Source organism: Diadema antillarum, unplaced genomic scaffold (genome assembly GCF_040938485.1).
Source record: "Diadema antillarum isolate AM-2024a unplaced genomic scaffold, OU_Dant_1.0 seq00000461_RagTag, whole genome shotgun sequence".
NCBI classification, from domain to species: Eukaryota; Metazoa; Echinodermata; class Echinoidea; order Diadematoida; family Diadematidae; genus Diadema; species Diadema antillarum.
The window spans coordinates 38,646-61,313 of NW_027271432.1; the positions used below are offsets into that span (position 1 = coordinate 38,646).

A 22,668-nucleotide genomic window follows, 5' to 3' on the forward strand; every position below is an offset into this window, starting at 1 on the left:
ATGACGGTACAAAATGGATTTTTTTTTTTTTTTTTGGGGGGGGGGGGGGGGGGCATTGAAACCTGGCCTTTGACCCTTAACCTTTGACCTTTGACCTTCTGGCTGGAAATTTCCCAGAGAATCTCCATTAGGTAATGCATGTATTAAGTTTTGAAACTAATAATGCAAGCATTCCATATACTAGTATATGAGGGAAATAGTAAAATTTTGACAAGTTGACCTTGACCTTTGACCCCTGACTATTGACCCATGACCCCTAAATTCCCTAGATAATCCCTGCCAGTCAGTACATGCGTATGTACCAAGTTCCACAAAGATACACTGAACCATTTGCGAGAAAAGTGATATTGCAACATTTTCACCTAACCTTTGACCTTTTGACCTTTGACCTTATGACATGAAACTCTCTCTGGAGAATCTTTACGCAGTAGTACATGTCCACACCAAGTTTCAAGAAAATACCTTAGGGCATTGCATAGATATGGGGGAAATTGCAACATTTGTAGCATTTGACCTTGACCTTTTGACCTTTGACCTCTTGCCAATGTCACTAAAATCGACTCAACTAATTGTCCCATCATACATCATCCTTGGACCAAGTTTGGTGAAAGCTGGTTCATCCAGTTTTGAGTTATCACGTAAACGGATAAATTTTAGGATTTGACCTTGATCTTTGACCTTTGACCTCTGTCCGATTTCACTGAAAAACTAATCAAGTAATTGTCCCATCATACATCATCCTCCAACAAAGTTTGGTGAAATTTGCTCTATCCAGTCTTGAGTTATCGCGTAAACGGATACAATTTCATGATTTGACCTTGACCTTTGACCTTTAGCCGATTTCACCCAAAAATCTAATCAAATAATTGCCCCATCATACTTCAAACTTGGATCAAGTTTGGTAAAATTCCAGTAACTATTACTCAAGTTATCGCGTAAACGAAAGCGGACGGACGGACGTATGGACGGACAACCCGAAAACATAATGCCTCCGGCACCACTTCGTGGCGGAGGCATAAAAATCTATGAATACTAGTACTTCAGCATTCAATGTGCATAAAAGCATACAAGTCATTTAAACATAGCGCGTTCATAACCGGAAGTTTATATCCCAAGAATTAAACTTTAAGGTAAAAAAATTAGAGCGCCACACACGTTCAAATTTTGGAGAGCGATATGCGATAGGGAGAATTGAACTCCCCTTCATTTCCTGAATCACCGAGCAAACGATGACGACTCTGATAACACAGTCAGAATACATTATAAATCTATAGGCATCCTAAGGGGGGGGGGGGGACTTTGTACACTTTTGAGATTGACGTATTTCCTAATATTTTATCAAAGAGTGTGCAGCAGATCTTTCACTTCCAAAAGTTCCCTCATATGCAGACAAGTCAATGGGGGGGGGGGGGGGGGTGGTTCCCCCATAAAAGTATTGGGGGGCAAACATATCATTTTGCTCCTCCTTGTAATTCCCGAGATGTGGACATTTTGTTTTTTTGATAGAAAACTGTCTAAAAATTTCATCCCAAGATGGCTGAATTTCAATTCTGAACATGTCATTTTGTCTCCCAATAAATTTTCAATTATCCAAATATCCAATATTTATCCAAAGTGTGCACCAGATTGCTGAATTTCAATTCTGAAAATGCAAAATCTCTTTCGAGTGGGAAAGGGATACCCCTTCCCACCCCTCCCCCATTCAGTCCTTTTCCTTTAGACTTAGTACACCAGATTGACAGATTTCCAAATGCTTCATTAACGTGTGCATCAGATATATCACTTCAATTCAAATAAACTTAAAAGTTCTCTCATCCTCTTTTAATCTACCTTTCCCCTGCTCGGTTCTCATGCATTGATTAAGGCTCTGCACACTTTGGGGATTTTCCGAATATTCCTCAAAAGTGTGTATCAGATCGTTCCATGTCAATCATAAAAATGCAAAAGCTCCATTGTGTAGGAGGGGATTACCCCCTATAACACTCTCCCCCTTCCCCTGACAACTTCCACATATCATTTCGTAGGCCTACACAGTGATGTCGCACATGTGGAACAAGAGCTTAAATACAATTTAGTCATTCAATTATCTGTGAATATTTCTTTTTTTACACTTCTGATAGGACAAAAAAATCCAAAATTTCACCAAAAGTGTGCTCCAGATCGCTGAATTTCAGGTCTTAAAATGCAAAATCTTCTTTGTGTGGGAGGGAGGAACCCCCCATCCCATCCCCCCCGGTCACTCCACTCCCTCGCACAAATATTCCAATTCAAAGTCCCCCACCCCCATCATGAAAATAGATCAATGCCCCTGCCCCTTCAATTCCCCCCCCCCCCTCAGTCACACCACTCTCTCGCACATATTTTCCTTGTTTTGCTACACCCCCATTATGAAAACGAAACAACACCCCTTGGGATGATTGTTTTGACTTAAATCAAGAAAATTGAGAAACGCAATAGAACAAGGCAAGTGCCAAAATGTCTCTCGCCCATTCGCGTAGAAAAAATTACTGTTTGTCTAACTTCCGGAAGTTCATTGACCCCATCTATGACCTTTGATCTTGTGGTGACCTTGAACTCCTCAAGGGGCATTTACCAGCCAAGTTTGGTCAAAAATGGACATAGGGATCAACAGTTACGAGCCATAATCAAAATGCGCCGTAAAAACTTAACATTGGGCCCTAAAAGTTTGTTGACCCGTATGTGACCTTCGACCTCGTGATGACCTTCAACTCCCCAAGGGACATCTACCATCCAAGTGTGGTCACAAGCAGACATAGGGATCAAAAGTTATGAGCCATAATCAAAACGCACCGTAAAAACTTAACACTGGGCCCTAAAGTTCATTGACCCCTGCCTGTGACCTTTGACTTTGAGGTGACCTTCATGTTTGGTAAAATGTTTAACTTTGTATAACCACTCTTCCCTCAAAGTTTGATTGAAATTGAAGTCCTCAGTAGAGAGTTATTCAAGTTTTTGTAGCATTACGGATGGACGATGGACGGACAGACGCTGCAGGCGATCCCTTAGTCTCCCCGCACTTCCGGTGGGCTCGACAAAAACAGAAGAAAAGAGAAATAACAAGAACAAAGGTCTTCATATTTTTTGCTGCCACTTCCCTCCCACCTTACATTTCATGCAAAAAAGAAAAAAAAAGTGGGGGATGCAAACATTTGATCAATGTGTCTTCTGAAAAAAAAAAAGAAGAAAAAAAGTGGGGGCGGAGGCAGCCCCCACCAAGCTCCCCTTTGAAAGTGGGAGGGGTTGTCAAATCGGTTGTCAAGCAAAAGGAAAAACAGAAGAAAAGAGAAACAACAAAAAAGTCTTCATATATTTAAAGTGCGATTTTCGGCCGAAGTCTCTGCTGACTGAAGGAAAAACAAAGCAAGAACAAGAACACAAATCTTCATATTTTTTGCTGCCACTTCCCTACCACCTTATATTTCATGCAACAACAAAAAAGTGGGGGATGCAAACATTTGATCCCTGTGTTTTCTGGAAGCCCCCCCCCCCGGCATTGGTCCAGTTATGGGCTTGTAATCATGATTGTATGTGATGGTGACGGATTGGTACGGATTTACGCCGGTGATAACATGGTGCATTAATGTCAACAATAGCAATCAGAAAAGGCCATCAACAAGACACGTATGCACACTGCAAAATGCCCTGAAATTTGGGCCGTACTGTGCAACAGATAAAGGGTTAAATCACACCTAAATTTTGCATCTACAAATGTAAGTGTTTTGATATGCTGGCAATATCTTCATTTCCATAAACCTACATCATGCACTATTTTACCTCACTCCGATCAGAACCTGCCAGTGACTCCTCCTTCCCCTTCTCCATGAATGGTATCAGGTGACCGACAGCCTTCTTCATGACACGTGCTGACTTAATGACCTGGGGAAGGAACATCTTACCTGCCCCAAACAGGTCTCCCACAACACTCATACCCTGTGAAAAGATAATAACATAATAATTCGTCACAGCATAACAACACTCATACTACTCTTCCTTTAGCAATTCAATGCACTTACACACTAGCACCAGTGATAAAACCGAACTTTAAATCAGTCAGTGTTGGGAGGTTGACCTCAAAATCATGACGTATTTCCGGTTGCTGGTGCTGGGCTTGGTGTTGAATGTCATCTGCTGAACCAAGCTGCATTGTTTGTGCTAACGATTTACATGCTTTTTCCCGATTAACTAACACTAGCCCCTAGGGATTATCTATTATTGTCATTTCAAGTTCGGTGCTGGTGTCAGCGTTGCCATGCGAGACCCACATTTACTTCTATAATAGATAAACGTTTTATATGCAAAGTCTATGATAATGCAATGGTCGCCCACATAACATACACGAACACTCTCGACATGGCTCCATAAATCTGACCCTGGGAGCAAAATTAAGATTATTGGTATTAAAGAAGAGATGACATTTGTGGCATTTTAATCAGTCTTCCTCATTATGTACCTAAAACTATTAAGCAGTCACGGCTACATCTTTTTATATTTGACTTCAACTATGCGCCATCACTTTTTTGTCAAGCAATTCCTGTGGACATCAAGGTAGTGCGATGCTAGCACCTAATGCTGGGGATCCATAATTTTGATTGGTATTACCTCGTTAATCTGACCGTTGGTGTTGGAGCTCAATCTAAGGCAGTTATTTGGGGGCTAGCACTAGCACCAGCACTAGCAACGAACTTGAAATCACCCAATGTCAATAACAGTGCAATGACCTTTGACTACAGTATCTCCACTATCATTTCCAGCAAATAACTGTCTTTTTTGTGTTTTCATTACAACTCTACGAGACATTCCTAGACGAAGCTAAAGGCTTGATATTGACATTTGTGCATATTACACACAGTAACCTTTGGCTTTGACCTTTGATGAAGTCCGTGAACGATATGGACTTTGTTTCTTCCAGTTGATTTCATGAATCTCCACTTCCCTCTCCTATCTCAATGATTTTCCAACCTTCAACTTTTCCCTCTCCCCCTCCCTTCTACTTCATCTTTCTCCTCCCAGCGATGTCCAAACCTTTTACTTGAGTTTCACTATATTCTAACTTACCACTCTCTCCGTCTCCTTTTCTCCCGTCTCCACTAGTGCAACTTCAACTTCCAGCTCTCTACTGCCCCTCACTTGTCACTATATGCCTTCCTTCCATTCCCCCCCAAGTCAGTTCCTTCCTCAACTCCCCTCTGTCTAGGCTCTTCTTTGTCCAGCCACGATCCCTAAACAGACTACATACACATGGTGCTACCTCAAACCTTTCTCCCTCAATGCCTACTTTACTCTCACATAACCCTGAGTAGTGCTGAATTTAATTAGGCTCCGCAATTTGTTTATTTCTCTCAACACATTCTACTCACCTTCATCAAGGGGCCTTCAATGATGTGAAGTGGCCTGGGGTACTTGGCAGTGTTTTGTCTTGCCTCCTCCACATCTTCAATGGCATATTTATCTATGCCCTGAAAGACACAAATAACATTTCTCCATGTGAGACTTAATCATCTAACATTTGTCATGACATTTTCAGAAGGAAAACTTCCTTCCCCTCTACTGGTGAACAATGGAAATGTGTAATTAAGCATTGTAAAGGCTCGTGCATTACATGATGTAATTTTGTAAACTGCACAAAAATTTTAATTTCCTGATGTGCGAATATTGACATTAAACACTAGAGGAATCAAAAAGACCTATCTTATGTTTTCATATTTTTATTTGCCTGAAACTACACATAAATGTAGAAAAACAACATAAAAAACAATTATTTCTCACTTCGCCTAAGTAGACCTTGCATAAGTCAAAAGCTCAGCAAAGTTGAAGCTAAGAAAATTCCCAATTTCTCTTTACTTACTTCTTTAAAATAATCTTTCATGTAGACAATCTATTTACAAGTCGAATTTGGGTATTTCAAAGATAATTTCAAGTCCAGATTTGTATGAATACATGTTATATTCATTGCACAAGTTGAAGTCTCCCCCCCGCCCCCCCCCCCCATTGTTAAAACATGCATTCTTTCATAGATATATGAAGGGAAATACATCATTCTTCAAATAAACACTTCCATGGGTCCAATCAAAGTTAACCTTAATTTTCTCAGCTGAGTAGAACGTAAATTACATGTACTATGCAGGAAAGTCTATTAGAAGCGAGCCATGAGCAGGTGACGCAGCAGGGTTTGGAAAAAAAAATCCTCACAATCAGGTATGGCACCCAGAGGGATGTGTGGAGGACACTCAGACCCATGCACTATAATATCTTATCTAACCAGAAATTTTCAGAAAACTATACATAATTTGATCCTAAAACTGCAACCATTTCCTCTCGACAAACAGGAACCACTGTAAAATTAACCTTGAGCTGCCTGATGAAAATTGACACCATACTCCAGTAAAATTTGGCTGGTCTTCGATCATACCCTGAGCCTCAAAAATCTCGAAATATAGTAAAATCTCCATAAAAAAGCTGAAAATGTGGACATTTTAATGTCAATTTTGTAACTCTCTTTTCCTCATTAAATAATATCAAATATAATATCATTGTACGCAAAAAATTTTAAAGTTTAAAATTCCGCCTGAAGGTTTGTAAAAAACAAGGCAAGTGCCGTAATGTGTCTTGCCCACAAACGTACAACACCATTTTTTAAATTTTGTTCACAAATGGACCTATGGATCAAAAGTTAGGAGTCATAATTAAATGCACAGTACATTGGGCCCTAAAAGTTCATTGACCCCTGCCTGTGACCTTTGACCATGTGGTGACCATCAACTCCCCAAGGTACATCCACCATCCAAGTTTGGTCACAAATAGACTTACGGATCAAAAGTTATGGCCCATAATCGAAACGCGCCCTAAAAACTGAACATTGGGCCCTTTAAAGTTCATTGACTCCTGCCTGTGACCTTTAACCTTGAGGTGACCTTCATACTTGGCAAAAGGTAAAACTTTGTATGACCACTCTTCCCTCCAAGTTTGATTCAAATTAAAGCCCAGAGTACAGAGTTATTCAAGTTTTTATAGTGTTACGGACAGATGATGGACGGACGACGGACGCCGCAGGCGATCCCTTAGTCTCCCCTCACCTCTGGTGGGCTCGACAAAAACCAAGACTTACAGTAATTTGTAAATATTTACAGTCATTTCATCAAAAAGCATGATTTTTTATGTCTATTTCCCATGTTAAACGAGATCCAACAGGGCGGAGAGCAGGCATACATGTATGCAACTCTTTCATATGTACCAATCTAAACAGTCAGCTACAGTGATTCAGACGGTGAAGCTGCATGATATGAACACAAGATTTTGATTCTGTTGATGTGAGTTAATGTGTATAAAACCAACTAAAAACCAGTACAATATTTGTATGACTTATTTGTGTCCTCTGCACTTTTTGGTGATTGTAGGCCTGCATGTATTATTGATGATGAATGATGTGATTGATGATGATCATGACTTACCGAGAGTGAAAAATGAAGATAAATACATGTACATGCAATCTGTCCACACTACCTAAAAAACATTACATGATATGCATTTCAATTATCCCAGTCCAATAATTGAGCTTCATGATTCATTTACATAAAACTCAAAAACAAACACAATACATACAACATATTGCTCCCAATACAAAAAGACATTGCATAATGAAAATTCATCAGGAAATGTAAATAAAAAAAATAAAAAAAACTTCTGCAGATATTGAATTTCACATAAGTCAAATTGTTTTCATCAGTCCCAATAGATTTGACTTGGCTGAGGTTGACTGTACAATGTACTTTGTATCTCTGAACATTTATGTAATAATTTTATTTAATTTTTCACACGGCTGAAGAGAAGGAAGCCTGGTTCTGATGTATCAATGAATTTGATAAAGAAGTTATTTCATCCTCCCTGGGCAAGGTGTTTATGTTCATCAATTGATCCTACTGAATAATGTGCATATAAAAGATTGTGATGATAGATTACAGTCACCATTGCTACACAAAAGGGATAAGGGGCAAAAGGGAAAGCGAAGACGACAAATATGCACACTCTCAGTGATCACCAGAGTCAGACAGCAAATTAATGCATGGAATTTAATGACTTCTTTTAATTTTATAATGTGCCATCACTCAACAACCATACAATCAATATCATTTTTTCTTTCACTGACTTTAGTTCTCTTCTCTCAACTCAATTAGCTGTTTGAACATGGTTCTGGCATTGAGATGGCTGGCACCTTATGCTGCTCAGGGCTTTGAACAGCCCAGCACTGCCTCGGCTCCTTACCCACACAATAGTCTTACATCGGGTTACTGCTTCCTGGGCTTGTTAGCAATCACACAAGCTTTGTCTTTGCAGATAAATTACTTTTCAATGCAAACAAAGTCTACACACAATTGGCTTGCTTTGGGTAAGAGTTTTATTTTCTCTCCATTTTATGAATGATATTTTACTTGCCCGATAGAGCAGTGAATTTTACAATTTTTATAATTTTACTTGCCTGGCATGAAATTTACTTGCCCAGGAAAAGCGGGCAAGCACTAGTGTTGAGCCTTGTCTAAACGATCAGAGCTTCTGTATTATTATTATTGGGTCCACTTTATGTGAAATGATAAAGCAACAGCCACACGCAGGCATTTCCAGCTGGTATCTAGACTTTTACATGTGGCAGTTGCAACTGGGTGCATGCAGAGCCAACAATACAGTACATGTATATGACCTGTTACATCAAAAGGAGCCACAAGTTGCTGGCACTATAGCCAAGAAAAATCAGATTTTAGCTGAGGTAGAAGGGAACATTTGAAATTTGGATTTGTGAAGATTTAGAAATATCAAATATTATAAAGAACTTTTTTCAGCCTGTCAATTTTGGATCCACAGCTTGAGTGAGAGTTTTGCACAAGTTCATAACCTCTGCTCTCTAGCAACTGCTAATCCAAGCTCATTCTCCACATTGTACTGCTGCCCTGAAGCTGGAGTCACATATTATTCAATTCACTAGGGTTGCAAAACAATTTTTACTCAAAACAACTGTGATTTTGGGTACTCATTTTAGTAAGTCTGAAACTTGCAGTATAGGCTGATAAAACATCAAGGTTGAACTTGTCACACAAAAAGTTGACCCAAATTATGATGACAGGTGTATCTGTTCAGTAGTAGAAGGCTTCACGGTACACTATGTATTCTTTCTTGATGATGTGACTGTGTGGTCCTGAACACCTGATTTGTAGCCTGCTCAGTCGCTGCTGGAATATAGGCATCGCCCCAAGATTTTTGGAGATGTCAGGCAGACTGTAAAGCCCCAGCAATGCTTGAGCTATGTCCTGTCGATTTCCTGTCTGTCACCAGTTGACTCTACCTGCAACTGGACGATCTTCCACCGGCCACCAGCCAATTCTTGAAAAATCCCCCGGCTGGCTAGTGATCGGTGGGATTTATACAACACCTAATTAGAAATATATGTTCAGTATCGAACATTTTATCTACGAGGTGAGCTTTACTTACCAATCCATATAATAATTGCCATTGTAATGCAAATTACAATTGCACCTGGTAGCTTAAAAGTTTTTTGAACCCCTGTTGCCCCGGCAACGCTAGGGAAACCCCTCACACACTCCGCTATAAAGGCCCGTGCACGCACGATCTCTTCCTCTTTCGATGCCGGCGTACAGGCTGAAACCGCAGAGCTGGGAGGAGGGAGGGACCCATAGGTAAGTGAAGCTCACCTCATAGATAAAATGTTTGATACGGAACATACATATCTACTTCATTTCGCTTTACTTACCTATCCATATAATAATTGCCAGATTTCAACAGATCAGTGGATAGAGGGACTGTGGGAGAAGGCCTCATTCGTAAGGAAAGAAGGAAAACTTTCCCCATCTTATCGACCACGACTAAGTGAGCTGGCTCCTCGTCAGGGCAATGTGGTTCAATCAAGGATGGGAACTACTTCTTACTAGGGCAAGAGAGGACTGCGGAGGCAAAGGTAGACTCACTTGAAATCACATCTGATAAATAGCAGGATGTAAATGTGTTAGGATTATGCCAGTAAGTGGCCCTTAGTATGTCTTCAAGTGGAACTCCCTGAAAAAGGGCCCAGGAGGAAGCCTTACCCCTAGTATCATGGGCCCGTACCTTCTGAGTGAGGATGGTAGTCGTACCCCCAGCTTTAATGGCCTGCACTATCCAACGTGAAATGGTATCAGGGGAGACAGGCCCATGGGGAGAGTTGATACTGACAAACAGATTATCTGAAGTATGAAAGTCCTTGATTCTGTGTAGGTACCATTTCAAGGCCTGTACCTGGCACCATAGTCTGTCCTGGGATATTGAGGACAGAGTCTTAAGAGAAGGAATGAAGGTCTCATCTGGAGAAAATTTCATGGTCTGGTTCTTAGCCACAAATTTAGCATTGGGTATAAGCCTAACCTCGTTAGTTTCCCAACGAATATGTCCAGGTTTAGTTGAGAAAGCATCAAGAAAACTGCATCTTCTCCCACATGCAGCTGCTATGAGGAAAATGGTTTTCATGGTTAGATTAGCAAGAGAGCTGTTATGCATGGGCTCAGAGGGGGCCTCAGACAGGGCACGCAAGACTCTCAATAAACTCCAAGATGGACTCAGTTTCTTCTTGGGAGGCCTAGACAGGAAAAGAAAATTTCATTAGTCTAGACAGGTGTGTTGATGAGCCTTACCGTCTCTCCATTCACGAAGCCTTTATGCAAGGCTGAGATAGCTGATCTGTAGCATCTGATGGTCGAGAGGGCTAAGCTTTTATCAAATAGGTGCAGGAGGAATTCTGCAATTTCACCTACAGGTGCTGTGGAAGGATCCACCTCCTTATCGTTGCACCATTTGAAGTAGTACTGCAGTCTAGAGTCGTGGGTAGTCCTTGTAGTCAATCTAAGGAATGTGGAGGATAGCTCTGCAGCCCTTCCAGAAAGGCCCGCCTGGGATGCGGTTTTCCTGAAATGGCCCAAAATGTCAGCTTTAGATTGGGCACATTGGGCTGACGTGTCGTTGTCCCTGGTTGAAGGAGGAGGTCCTCCCTGTCTGGGGTATGACTGGAGGGAAGATCAGGAGGTCTACCAGTGTAGGGAACCATGGGCGTTTCGGCCACCAGGGGGCTATCAGAAGAAGGGTCGCTTTGTCCGCTTGCACTTTTTGTAATACTCTTGGTATCAGTACAAATGAGGGAGATGGATACCCCAGAAAGCTGCTCCACGGCATTGTGAAGGCGTCCGTCGTTAGAGCTGCTGGGTCGTTGTTTCGTGCAATACACTGGCAGCTGCCTGTTCAGAGTCGATGCAAACAGGTCGACTTGGGGAAGTCCGAATTTGTTGAAGATCCGTTTGACAAAGCTTGGAGTGAGTTGCCACTCTGAGGGGAGATAACTTCCCCTTGACAAAAAGTCTGCCACATAGTTTTCTTTTCCTGGCATGTGTGAGGCTAATAGTCTTGTTTCCACAGAATCGCACCAATTTAGAATCTCTAGGGTTAGATTGCACAAATGTTTTGATCTTGTGCCCCCCTGTTTGTTTACGTAGGATACTACTGTGAGGTTGTCTGACTTTATCAGAACCGCTTCCTTCCGAACTCTGTCTTTGAAAGTGTACAGAGCATTTTGTATCACCTGCATTTCTAAAATGTTTATGTGCCGACCTCTTTCCTTTTCTCACCAAGTTCCTTGAACTTAGTCCGAGTTTAGCACTGCACCCCACCCCATGCTTGACGCGTTTGTAAGAATAGTCAGGGATGGGACTGGGGGTATGAAAGGCTTTAGGTCCTGTAAGGCATTTGGGGTAAGCCATCAATGAACAGCCTATGTCATAGTTCTCATACGAATGAAAACTTTTGTCATCGGGTCCCTTTGTGGGCGATACTGATTTAAGAATGCCATTTGGATTTTTCTCATCCTCCTTCTGCACTCTGAGACCGTATCCATGAGGCTTGCGAGGAGGCCCCAAAACTATAGCCAGTGTTTGGCCTGTGCTCGAGTTTTGCTTAGCAAGAACCCCCTACTTGATGTACCCTGTCTATTCTGTGAGGGAGAGGTCAAGCTTTAGGTAGAGTTTGGCGCCCAAGAATTCTGGACTTTGAGTGGGTTTGAGCTGGGACTTCAACCAGATCTAGCGTTATGTTTAAGTGATGGCCCAGCATTTCTGCAGTGTCTGCTACCACAAGCCAGTCATCTAGATAGACGAAAATTCTGATGCCCCTTTGTCGTAAGTGGGTTGCAATTGTCTGTACAATTCACGTAAATATGCTGGTGCAGTCTTGAGACCGAACGGTAGAGCCCGATACTGGTACATTTTGTTTCCCACTGCGAAGCCGAAAAGATGCTGTGCTGCACAAGCAATGGGGACGTGAAGATAGGCGTCTGCTAGATCTATGGATGGCGCCCAGTCGTTTGCTTTGATGAGAGGAAGTATGTTGCGAAGATTTTTCATTTTGAATGTTGAGTTTGCAATATAGCGGTTCAGCTTTTTTACATTCAACACCATGCGGAAACCGCCTTTTCGCTTGAGAGTCAAGAAGACTGAGGAGATTACAAGATGCCTTCTTGTGTGAACCTGTTTGATTGCCCGTTTGTTTAGTAAGGACCCTATTTCTTCTAGTAAGACCCTTCTTTTTCTTGGGTTTGTTGGCAGTTTTGTTTTCTTGCTTATATTTGGGAGCATGTCCGAGTGTGTCAGCTTGGGGGCATTATTGAAAGAACCAATTTGTCTGTTGTTATCTGTGACAATTGCTGGGCAAATACTTTAGAGTCTGCCCCCTACTGGGGTTTGCCCTGAACACAATTTTAGATAGTCATAACTGCGATGAGCGGTCCTACTGAGGGGCGGTTGACTGCGTTTTTGGGGGAGGGGGGGCTGACTGAAGGCCCGAGGTCTTCTGAACGGTCTTCCACCACGCTCTCTACTCTCTGGCCTGCAAGAATCGAATGATGGCCTGTACGACTGACTGTATGGTTGTCTCCGATATGAGAAACCTTGGGAAGAACCACCTTCCCGGAGGGATCCTGACTGCGGAGGTATTTGCTCCCTTGAGGGCCGAAAAGGGCGGTTGGACTTGCTCAGTTTGAAGAAGGCGGTCTCGTCTGCTGTGCAAGATGCCGCAATGGTGTCCTCCAACACCTGCTGAAACTTTCCAGCAAAAAGATCTGCACCCGCATATGGCAGTTTTCCGAGTATGGTGTCACCTTCCTTTTCCAGCTTGAGCTGTTCCATTACCTGAGTTCTGCGGAATTTGGTGCACAGTAATGCTGTTCGGGCGGCCTGTTCAAACTGAAGGTCCGAGATACGGACAAATAGGTTAGAAATCTCTTTCTGATCTTCTTTGTCGATTGCTAGGTGGTCTGCTTCCCTTTGGGATCAAATAACTAAAGAGGGGCGTGCTACTCTGTCAATGAGAGAAATATGCAAGTCTGTCTTTCTAAATGCAAGTGGTCTCATTCCATTGAAGTTAGTTTTACGGGCATGTGCACCTCCCAACAATGCTGCCTCTGGGACTAAGGGGGTGCTAAATATGGCATTAAAATCCTTGTTGTTGAAGCGAAACCTGGAGGGCGAGTCAAGTCGACATGAGTGTGGATCCAGGGATGAGTGAGCCAGTTTATTATAGCATGCAGCAAAAGGGGTGTTGAGTTTCACTGCGCTGGGTCCCTGACTATGGGTAGACAATTCAGAGTCCAGGCAAAATATAGGCTTGGCTTCACTGTTTCCCTCAGCATCGGTAGACTCGGCGTTTAACTGAGGGCAGTACTTCATAAGTATTTCAGTGGCTGCCTGACCATCCCTTCTACCTGCCTGCTTTTTGATTTCTTTCTCGGAGGGAGGTTGATCATCGGTAAAATGGCTTTCCCGACTATCTGATCTGATAAGAGTGTACTGAGTGAGAGGATGGGAAATTTGTACATGTATCAACGTCTGCCCAGTTTCTCGAAGGAGAAGCTATTTTTGGTAGGTGATAGCCAAACTCATCGGTATAATCACCCAAACTAACATTTGGTTCGTGAGAGTGGTAGCGAGACCCGATATCTTCCCCTTCGCGACGGCGGGGGGAAGTCCTATCTCGGATTCGGCTTTGAGATTGTCTGTTAGTACGATGTCTGTCAGTGTGAGCAGAAACCTCGCGTGTATGCAGGCCGATGGGCCCGGGGGAAGCCGGAGCTCGTGATACGGTGGCTGGAGCGGGGTTCTGGGGGCCTGTCGAATTGCCCACCCGTGCGGGAAGGGTCCCCGGAGTGTAGCTGACAGACTGCTGTAAGGCCGGGAAGCCCGAGGAACCTGTAGAATCGCCCACCCATGCGGGAAGGGTTCCTTGGCTTTGCCTAAAAAAAACTGTCTGTAATGCCTGCATGAAAAAATTGCAGGCCGCTGCGGGTTAAATCGAGCTGGCTGGTGAGAAATTTGCACTGCTAGAAATGTCATTAGCAGGCTGATTTGTGTTTGTGAACTCGCTGTTGCCTACCGACTTCCCGACTTAGTTGGCGGGGCCAGGTTCGTTTCAGTAGACTTTGCGGCAGAAACAACCACTGTCTGAGAGGTGGGTTTTTCGACCGGTTTGGAATTAGAACAAGGTACGCTTTTTGATTTGTTCTCGTTCTTTTTCCCTTTTTTAGGGGGCAGTTCAGAGGCAGGAGAAGTGCGGATGTTAGGTCTTTTCTTCCCGCCCTGCCCTGCTTTAGCAGTGGGTACGATGTTGGAACTCAAATTCGGTATATCGCTGTTGTCTGCCTCCGGAGTTGAGCGGGGAGGCGAAGACCGTGAAGAGTTCGGCATGTTGCACTAAAAGGGAAGCAAACGAGTTAACAAACCAATATTTGGCTAAGAAGGAAGCTGAAAGAAAGTTCAATAGGAGAAGAATCTATCTGTATAATATCTGACCGAAAAATCGGGATACGAATGTAAAAAAGAATAGATCTTATCTGTCTTTGGAGAGATCTTATCTGTCTTTTGAGAGCTACTTCGGTGGGCATGTGACACTTCACGTGCGGCAGAAGAAAGAGGAAGAGATCGCATGTGCACGGGCCTTTATAGGGGAGTGTGTGAGGGGTTTCCCTAGCGTTGCTGGGGCAACAGGGGTTCAAAGAACTCTTAAATTGCCGGGGGCAATTCTAATTGGCATTAGAATGGCAATTATTATATGAATAGGTAAGAAAGCGAAATAAAGTAGATTGTAGCTATCCAATGGGTCGATTGCCCATCACGTGACATCTAGTTAAAAGTTCTATCGCACGCTGTGGCTGTCAGCCGTGCAATTTCATTTGAGCAAAAATAGATAGCGCGTGGCTGACATCACCCATTTCCATTGACTCCCGTGTTAAACTCATGATTGACTCGAAGTTTTTGTTCCATCGCACGGCTCTGATGTCACAATAAACAAACAGTTGCCGCGCACACTCAACAATTACAAGCGCGTACTTTTATCACTCATTTTTGTAAACAACTTCAACCGATTGGCTTGCGTACGTACATACACGGTGACTGTGACTGTGCAGCTACTCATTCGTCTTTCACGGAAAATGGTGGCCATTTCTGTGCTAAATTCAAGAGTCTGTGTGGACCACATCCGTTGACGTTTGAGGTGTTGCATATAACAAATAGTGTATGGTCTTTACTCGTGCAATGGAACAAGATTTCGCACTCGGTGAAAGATGAGGCACCTCGTGCGAAATCTTGTACCATCGCACTCATGACCATTCACTATTTGTATAATATGCCAGTGTCCTGTAGATGTACTGGGGGTGGCTCGCAGGTCTCTGCCGGAAATTTCTCAAGAGCTAAAGTGTACTAAGGTATATACAGTGTAACAATGTAACTGCCCTTGGCTATCATACAGTGTGGCAATGCTTATGCTCTGCATCTGAGAGGGTAACGAGGTCTACGATGCTCCTGATTCATACCTTAATGACTATCACAGCAAGGTTCACATGCCCAGCATTGCTGTGAAAACATAGATACATGAAAGCCTGTATGCAAATTAATGAAACAACAAAACCTTCTTCTCAAAATAGGGTTGATTCGTCATAAGGATAACACTTGAACGTAAGAAATATACAAGAGCTATCAACCTCAGTTGTGAAACCAAAGAAAAATAACAGGTAGGAAATAGGAAATCAAACAGAAAGGCGAAACCAAGATGAAAAAAATCTGTTATCACTCCAAGATTAGAAAGTTTTAAAATATCTTTGCTTGCTAAGATAAATAGGGAAAAATGAATATCAAAACCACACTGTTAAAGCTGTTATTTTCATGAGGGTTTAATTTTCGTGAAATTCATGAATCACAGTTGGACCATGTAGTTACAACACATGAAAATGTTGCCATGTGCTAAGGTGGTAAGTGCGCTGTTGCTGGCCTCTGTGTCAATTCGCGAAAACATTTCGAGAAAATGTCTGTGACCTTCTCATTCAAATATCTGTATGCAAAAATAACAGCATATACAGTAACTTTACCGTAAACATAACCCAAACTTTTAGTTTTCATCTCATCCGCCCAAAAGGGCCTGTCTTTGTCCCCCCACACCCTCTCTGTCCCCCCACACCCCCTCTGTCCCCCCACATCCCCTCTGTCCCCCAGCCTAGTCTTCTTCTGTGTGGGCTACATCTACCTCTGCAAGTGTCAACTAGAAGATGCAGTTACCCGTTTCTTCTTTCAGAGATAAAAAGTGGTGGGGGTTTCCTTGCCTCTGTCTCTGTCCAATATTGTTGCGCCCTCAGAGGCTGCATACACACTTCTTAAGGGCTCCTGGTTAGGTTGTGGAATTTTGCTACAAAACCGCCTTTATAAGAGGAAACCATAATTTGTGTTGTTTCACGTATGTAAGGACTCCATTCCAGGACATTTTGAGCAAGAATCAACGCCAGTTGGGTGAAATGTAAGTAAATCACCGACTGGTATGTTATTCGCGTGATTGAACTTGCCTCCGTACCATAGTACATTATCATACATTACTGCACAGTGTGACTGCATAGTGTGTGCCAGAAACAATGACGTCACTTATTCGTTATACCGTTCACGCCCTACAGACAATTTGGAAAAGTGACAGCAAAACCACTTCTACCAAAAGAAACATGGAACTTATTGAAAGACCTAAACATTGCTAAAGTCACGAAAAGAGGATGCAGGGCCGGAGATACATAAGCAACGACCTATCTGTCCAATTCTGACTAGAAGAACGGCCATGTTTACTCCTACACGAACGTCCAATCCTGCAAACCTTGTCACCATAGCAAGAACACAGTGACAAAAGGGAAACTCAAACAAACAAAAGCAGCGAAAAAATCTGCCAGCCGTGCTGTTGTGTAACCCCCAGTCTTTGAACAATAAGCTAGATGAGCTCAGTGTGGTGCTAGAAAACAACGCTATAGACGTAGCTGCAATCTGTGAAACCTGGTTTTCACCTGACATGCCAACTGATTTGATTACTGTTCCTGGCTATGACATGTTTTCCCGACCGAGGGCAGATCGCCGTGGCGGAGGTGTCGCTTTGTTTGCAAAACAATACCTCAATGCAAAGGTGGTTGATTGTGTCAAAGTTCCCGATGAAGTTGAAGGCTTATGGGTCACACTCCGCCCCTTCGACTTCCGCGAAGAACGTCAAATATCACAGTTAGAGTATTCTACTACCTCCCAAAGAGCCCCAATGCCGCCCACCCTAGTTGCTACACATCAATACCACAATCGACAGCCTCCTTACAAATCAGCCCAACACGGGAGTGATCATTCTTGGTGACTTCAATTGACTGGATTTGCAAGAAATTGTCTCAAACTCATTTGTGCAAATCGTGAAACAGCCTACACGAGACAACGCAATCCTTGACAAAATCATCACCAACATCTCGGACATGTATGACAACCCTCAAATTATTTCACCAATCGGACCTGAGCGATCACCGCTGTGTGATGATCAAACCTCACAACCACGTTCCGATTGGAAACACAACAAGAAAACGAGCAGTACGCCCGATGCCAGACAGTAAGATCAGGGAATGCGGGGTCATGGATTCTGAACCAAGTGATTAATCAATCCCTTTTCATTGTTCAGGGAACATATAAAAATATTCGATCAAAGACTGTTCGATGTTTCCTATTACTGTATGCGCCAACAGAAAGGCTATAGAATCATGATATCTTTGCAGTGATTCCTTTACCTCAACTCACAAGCTCGTGATCAATATGTTTACACGCTGTTTAATTACAGAATCCAGGGCACGCATTCTTTCGTCTGGCACCTGGTTTTGTGGAAATTTCCACAAGGGAGATGGGTGGGGTGTCAAGTTTCTTCGTCTTCGAGCCGAAGAGACCGCATACACAATCTCGTCGCTTCTATTTCTTTTTTCCTGTCATTCGTGTTTTTTTCCCTATTCTTTGTAATGAACATTTAGATTCAACTTTACGAAGGTTGGTAACACATGGTTCTTTGTGTTGTGAGGTGTATGTATTTCTCTTTTTTCATCATTCTTGGGAGGGGAAAGACGAGTAAGAGGGGAAAATGAAATAAAACGAAGGGCACGTACATTCAGCATTCACAGCAAGCCGTCTTTGCACCAGCATTGTTAATTATCATCACCATTACAGGCATCATTCAAATCATTTGTCCTTTTCCTATCAACATTTAGAAACATGATCACCATCATCACTCGAGATAAACGCCTAGGAAAATAAATCACAAAGTATAACCTTCCCGACAACACAACCATTACAAAAGATAACACACAGCACGCCGAAGTGGCTGGGATCAAACTCCTTTCGAAATACCACAGCAAAGTGGAGAAATTGCCGTTACGAAAATGCATGTACAGTGCAAGATACTTAAAAGAATTACCTTTAAATATTTTGAAATATAAATGGAACGAATAAAAGTGATATTAAGTGGAAGAAATCGTACCAACGAGAGGTATGAGAAACGACAGAAATAAAACAATATCACTAGGCCCTACCTAGTACTGGCCGAAGTTTGCAGCACCGAAAGTTACGCGAAAATGAATACAGTGGAACTCGGTATTGCGACGAGATCCTTGAGATCAGCGGTCAATAAACAATACAAAACAAAGGAAATTAATTCATTTGGACCGGAAAATAGTTTTGTTTTAAGTATTCTGTATATGAGATCTCCTTTAATTGGCCTAGCTAGATTCTATATCGAGTTTCCACGATACACGTGAAAGAAAGTTCGAACGCTTTTCACCTGCAGTGCACATCAACACATGAACAGAAGCTCACCTGTTACTTGCAGAAAAATGACGCAATAACGTTGTAAAAAACACAACAACACTCTAAAAGTCATTTCGTACATTGTACTTGGGAGGGAAAGGAAAAGCGGATGAAGAAGAAGAGAAAAAGTAGCAGACATTGGACAACGGAACACCTTCTACCCCGCCTCAAAATAAGGAAGGGTATTAAAATACCTGGTATGTTGCTGGAAGCTGGCTACAGTGTGTAGCTACTCGCGTTCCCCAGTCGCACACAAGGATACCACGGCGATCGATGTAAACAGCCAGGGTCCGTAGGCGGCAGGGATTCACGCACGCAGCTCCGTTCATTGTACACAGAGTATGTGAGCTGCGATTTGCGTGTGCACACACTTTTTTATTCAGCGCTTTCTGCATACAGTGCGTACGCGTTCCATCGATATCCCAGTCGTGTACAGATAATATGGCATATGCGATGTGCGTTTGTCATTTTTTCCCTTTACTTTTTCCCTCTGTGAATTCGTACTTTTAAAGGACGTTTTCGTATTTTCGTATTCCCTTCGATTTTTCGTTTCAAATACAAATTTTTCGGAACGGTTGGCAGCTCTGTTCAAGGTATGGGAGGACCACTCCTGACCTTGGCTGGGTTCCACTTTTGTTCTGCAATGGCAGAATCTCAGTGGAAATCTTGTGTGGGGGATAATTGTTGCATATCGACACCTGCTTGATATGCTTTTGTTCCCCACATAGGTGAGCTTGGTCTTTGTGCATCATAGACTCGCTTGACCAATGTCTTGTTGATGGATCTCAAAACGGAGAGGTGGTGGTATGAATGGTAGGTCAGATTCTGGTCTGAATGAGTAGGTTTATGATAAACCTGGTAGGAAAGGGCTCCATGTGCCATCCTCGTGATCTTAGTATCAAGAAAGGAGATTAGCCCCTTGGTTCTCAAATTCCATGGTGAACTTTGATGGATCGTGTTTAGAGCTGAGGTGCTTTAAAAAGTTGTTAATTTCTCAGGCACCATGCTGCCAAACCACTGAGGTGTCATCCACATATCAAAAGCTTAATTTCAACACAGCCTTTCAAATCAGAGTTAACGTGATAACATCCGGGTAACTTCTCGGTAATTTTTTTTTTACCCTGCCTATTAACACAGTCCCTGCAAAATGTTGCTCGGATTGAGTCATGGTAACTTTTGCCAAATTCTACTGTAGCCAGCTAGAGTAATTACCCTGAAAGTACCCCGACATTTCCCCGACAACCCTTCTATTAGAATGCAACCGCAGTTACATTCCTCTTATACACTCAACATGCATGTGCAACATTGCAGACGAAGAATGATTGAGATGTCGCTATGCACATCATGTGCATGGATTGTAACCACTGATCTCTATGTAGCTGAGATCAGCGACTGTAACAACATTTTGTATGTTAACAACCTAGAACAAAAGGCTACTCTGGCCAGTGGATGGGGTAGTCACATGAGTGGAGACACCCCCTTCATAGGGTTTTGGTGTGTGTCTGTTAAAATAGTAACCTTTGTTCTTCACTGCAGTTTTATTGCCTGAGGTGGAGAATTTTGTTTTCCAAACGTTGTTGTGGTAAGGTCTGTTAACACAGGGCTTTAGCCACATCTTGGGTTGGAGGGGAGACTATCTGTAGTGCTGTCTCTTCAGAGGATTCCATGAACAATTTGTGATAATTGGGGACAACGGAGATTCCATTGTGGCTCCTACCATTTGCTGGTAGAAAGTGTCTCTCCATCTAAAGCAGTGGAATCGAGGCACATCCCGAGCAAGTCATGGATCTCTGATGGAGACATCTTGGTTTCTGCCCGATTTGCTTATAATGATTTGACACTTTAAACTTTTCTTTTTGTTCTCTCTTGTCAATGTCCGACAGGACAAATAGGCACCACACATGCATTTCTTCTTTCCCCCCTCATGTTCCTCTCTTTGTAAATACCCCCCCTCCCCAACTCATCATTTAAACTATTTGCAAGCATATAGATCGTGTGCACGGGGGTTGCAACGATTTTAAATCTTTAAGCTTATGTTGCAATTCCTTTGCGTGTTCGTTACCTTGAATAATGTAGCTCTCTTAGAGTTGTATACTATTTCTGTAACTGCTTCTTATTAATGTATACTTATCGTATGTATTCTGTCTTGGCTATATGAGATGTACTTGCATACATTTTGTATGCACTCCTATTTTGTGAACACGCATGAAATCTTGAATAAATAAATAAACAAATAAATAAATAAATAAATAAATAGAGTTTTGTCAGATTCAAGTCTCTTTCGGGAGGTAGCGCACACATCCTTCACTGGCACACATACTAACAGTGATTCAACATTAAAAGCCGATGAGGAGGTCACTTTCTTTCTTTAATTTTCATAATATAAATGCCGAATTTCATTTTTCAGAAATTTCCGTGTGCATAAAACTTCTGCAAAAATGCGCTCAATTCTACACAATGCATTGAATGCCAGTGGCTATTTGTGGATGTTTGATGCCACAAAAAAATGCAGTGAGTTCCCACTCGCAGTAGCTCATGCCATGGAAGTAACACTGATGTATCTGAGCAAGGAGGTTTAGGGTGGGATTTCACGGAGCATAGCGAACGATTTGCGAAGGACGCGAATGACAAAATCCAACATTCGGAAAAGTTTTTCTCCGTATGTGTTCCGACAATGAAGCCGAAAACTATTGTTGCGCAATTTGTGCGAAGTTTCCACGACGTTTTGTGCGAATGTCATGTGTATCATTGGTAAAGTACAGCATGTTACATACACGAAGAACACGCGACAGAGATGCGAACAACGTAAAATTTCCAATAATCATGGAGAAAATGTACCCAAGGAGAGGTGGAAGCTGTCTTGAGTTGAATTTTTTTTTCATTCCTCTATTTCTCCTTTCCTTTTCTCTCATTTCTCTATCGTGTGCTTGCCTACATTCTTTTTCCTAATACCTATCTCCACTAGTAAAGCATTTGATTTTTTTTCAGTTCCTCCAACACATAATCTCTATAGTTCAAATGAAATTTTACGTACTTAAGATTAATTTTAAGTGTATTCTTCAATTTTTTTTTTTGCATATCAAAAATTTCTTTCTCTTTGCTAGTCTTTAATTTCTTTTGTTACTATAGTTGTTAATAATTCTTTGATGTTTAGATGTATGCTACGATTTTTATCTGTAGAAAACGTATAAGTCATACATCCCCCAAACGTGCACTAAACGTTCGCGAGAATGTCTCAAAAGGTACGCGAACAGTAAAATGATCTGAAAAACTTCGCAGATTTCGCCTAACATACGCGAGACATTCTCCAAAGTTTCAGAGTCTGTTTGGGGTTTCACGAACATTTTGCTAACATCGCGCGTGTCTTGCGAAGGTCTTGCGCCTATGACGAGGCTTTAAAGACACTTTTGAGAACAATTCACGAGCAAATTACGACCAAGTGTGCGGAAAA

General features: G+C 42.3%; 1 protein-coding gene across 1 annotated transcript in view; it reads right to left on the minus strand.

Moving 5' to 3' along the window:
- The window catches only part of LOC139733128 (methionine synthase-like), a gene marked incomplete at its 3' end in the record, with an annotated part of 224,478 nt that overhangs the window by 38,611 nt on the left and 163,199 nt on the right, over nt 1–22,668 (minus strand). Inside the window, 3 exon segments of the mRNA XM_071643969.1 lie at nt 3,796–3,951; nt 5,379–5,477; nt 6,367–6,372. Coding sequence (XP_071500070.1) covers nt 3,796–3,951; nt 5,379–5,477; nt 6,367–6,372 — 261 coding nt within the window.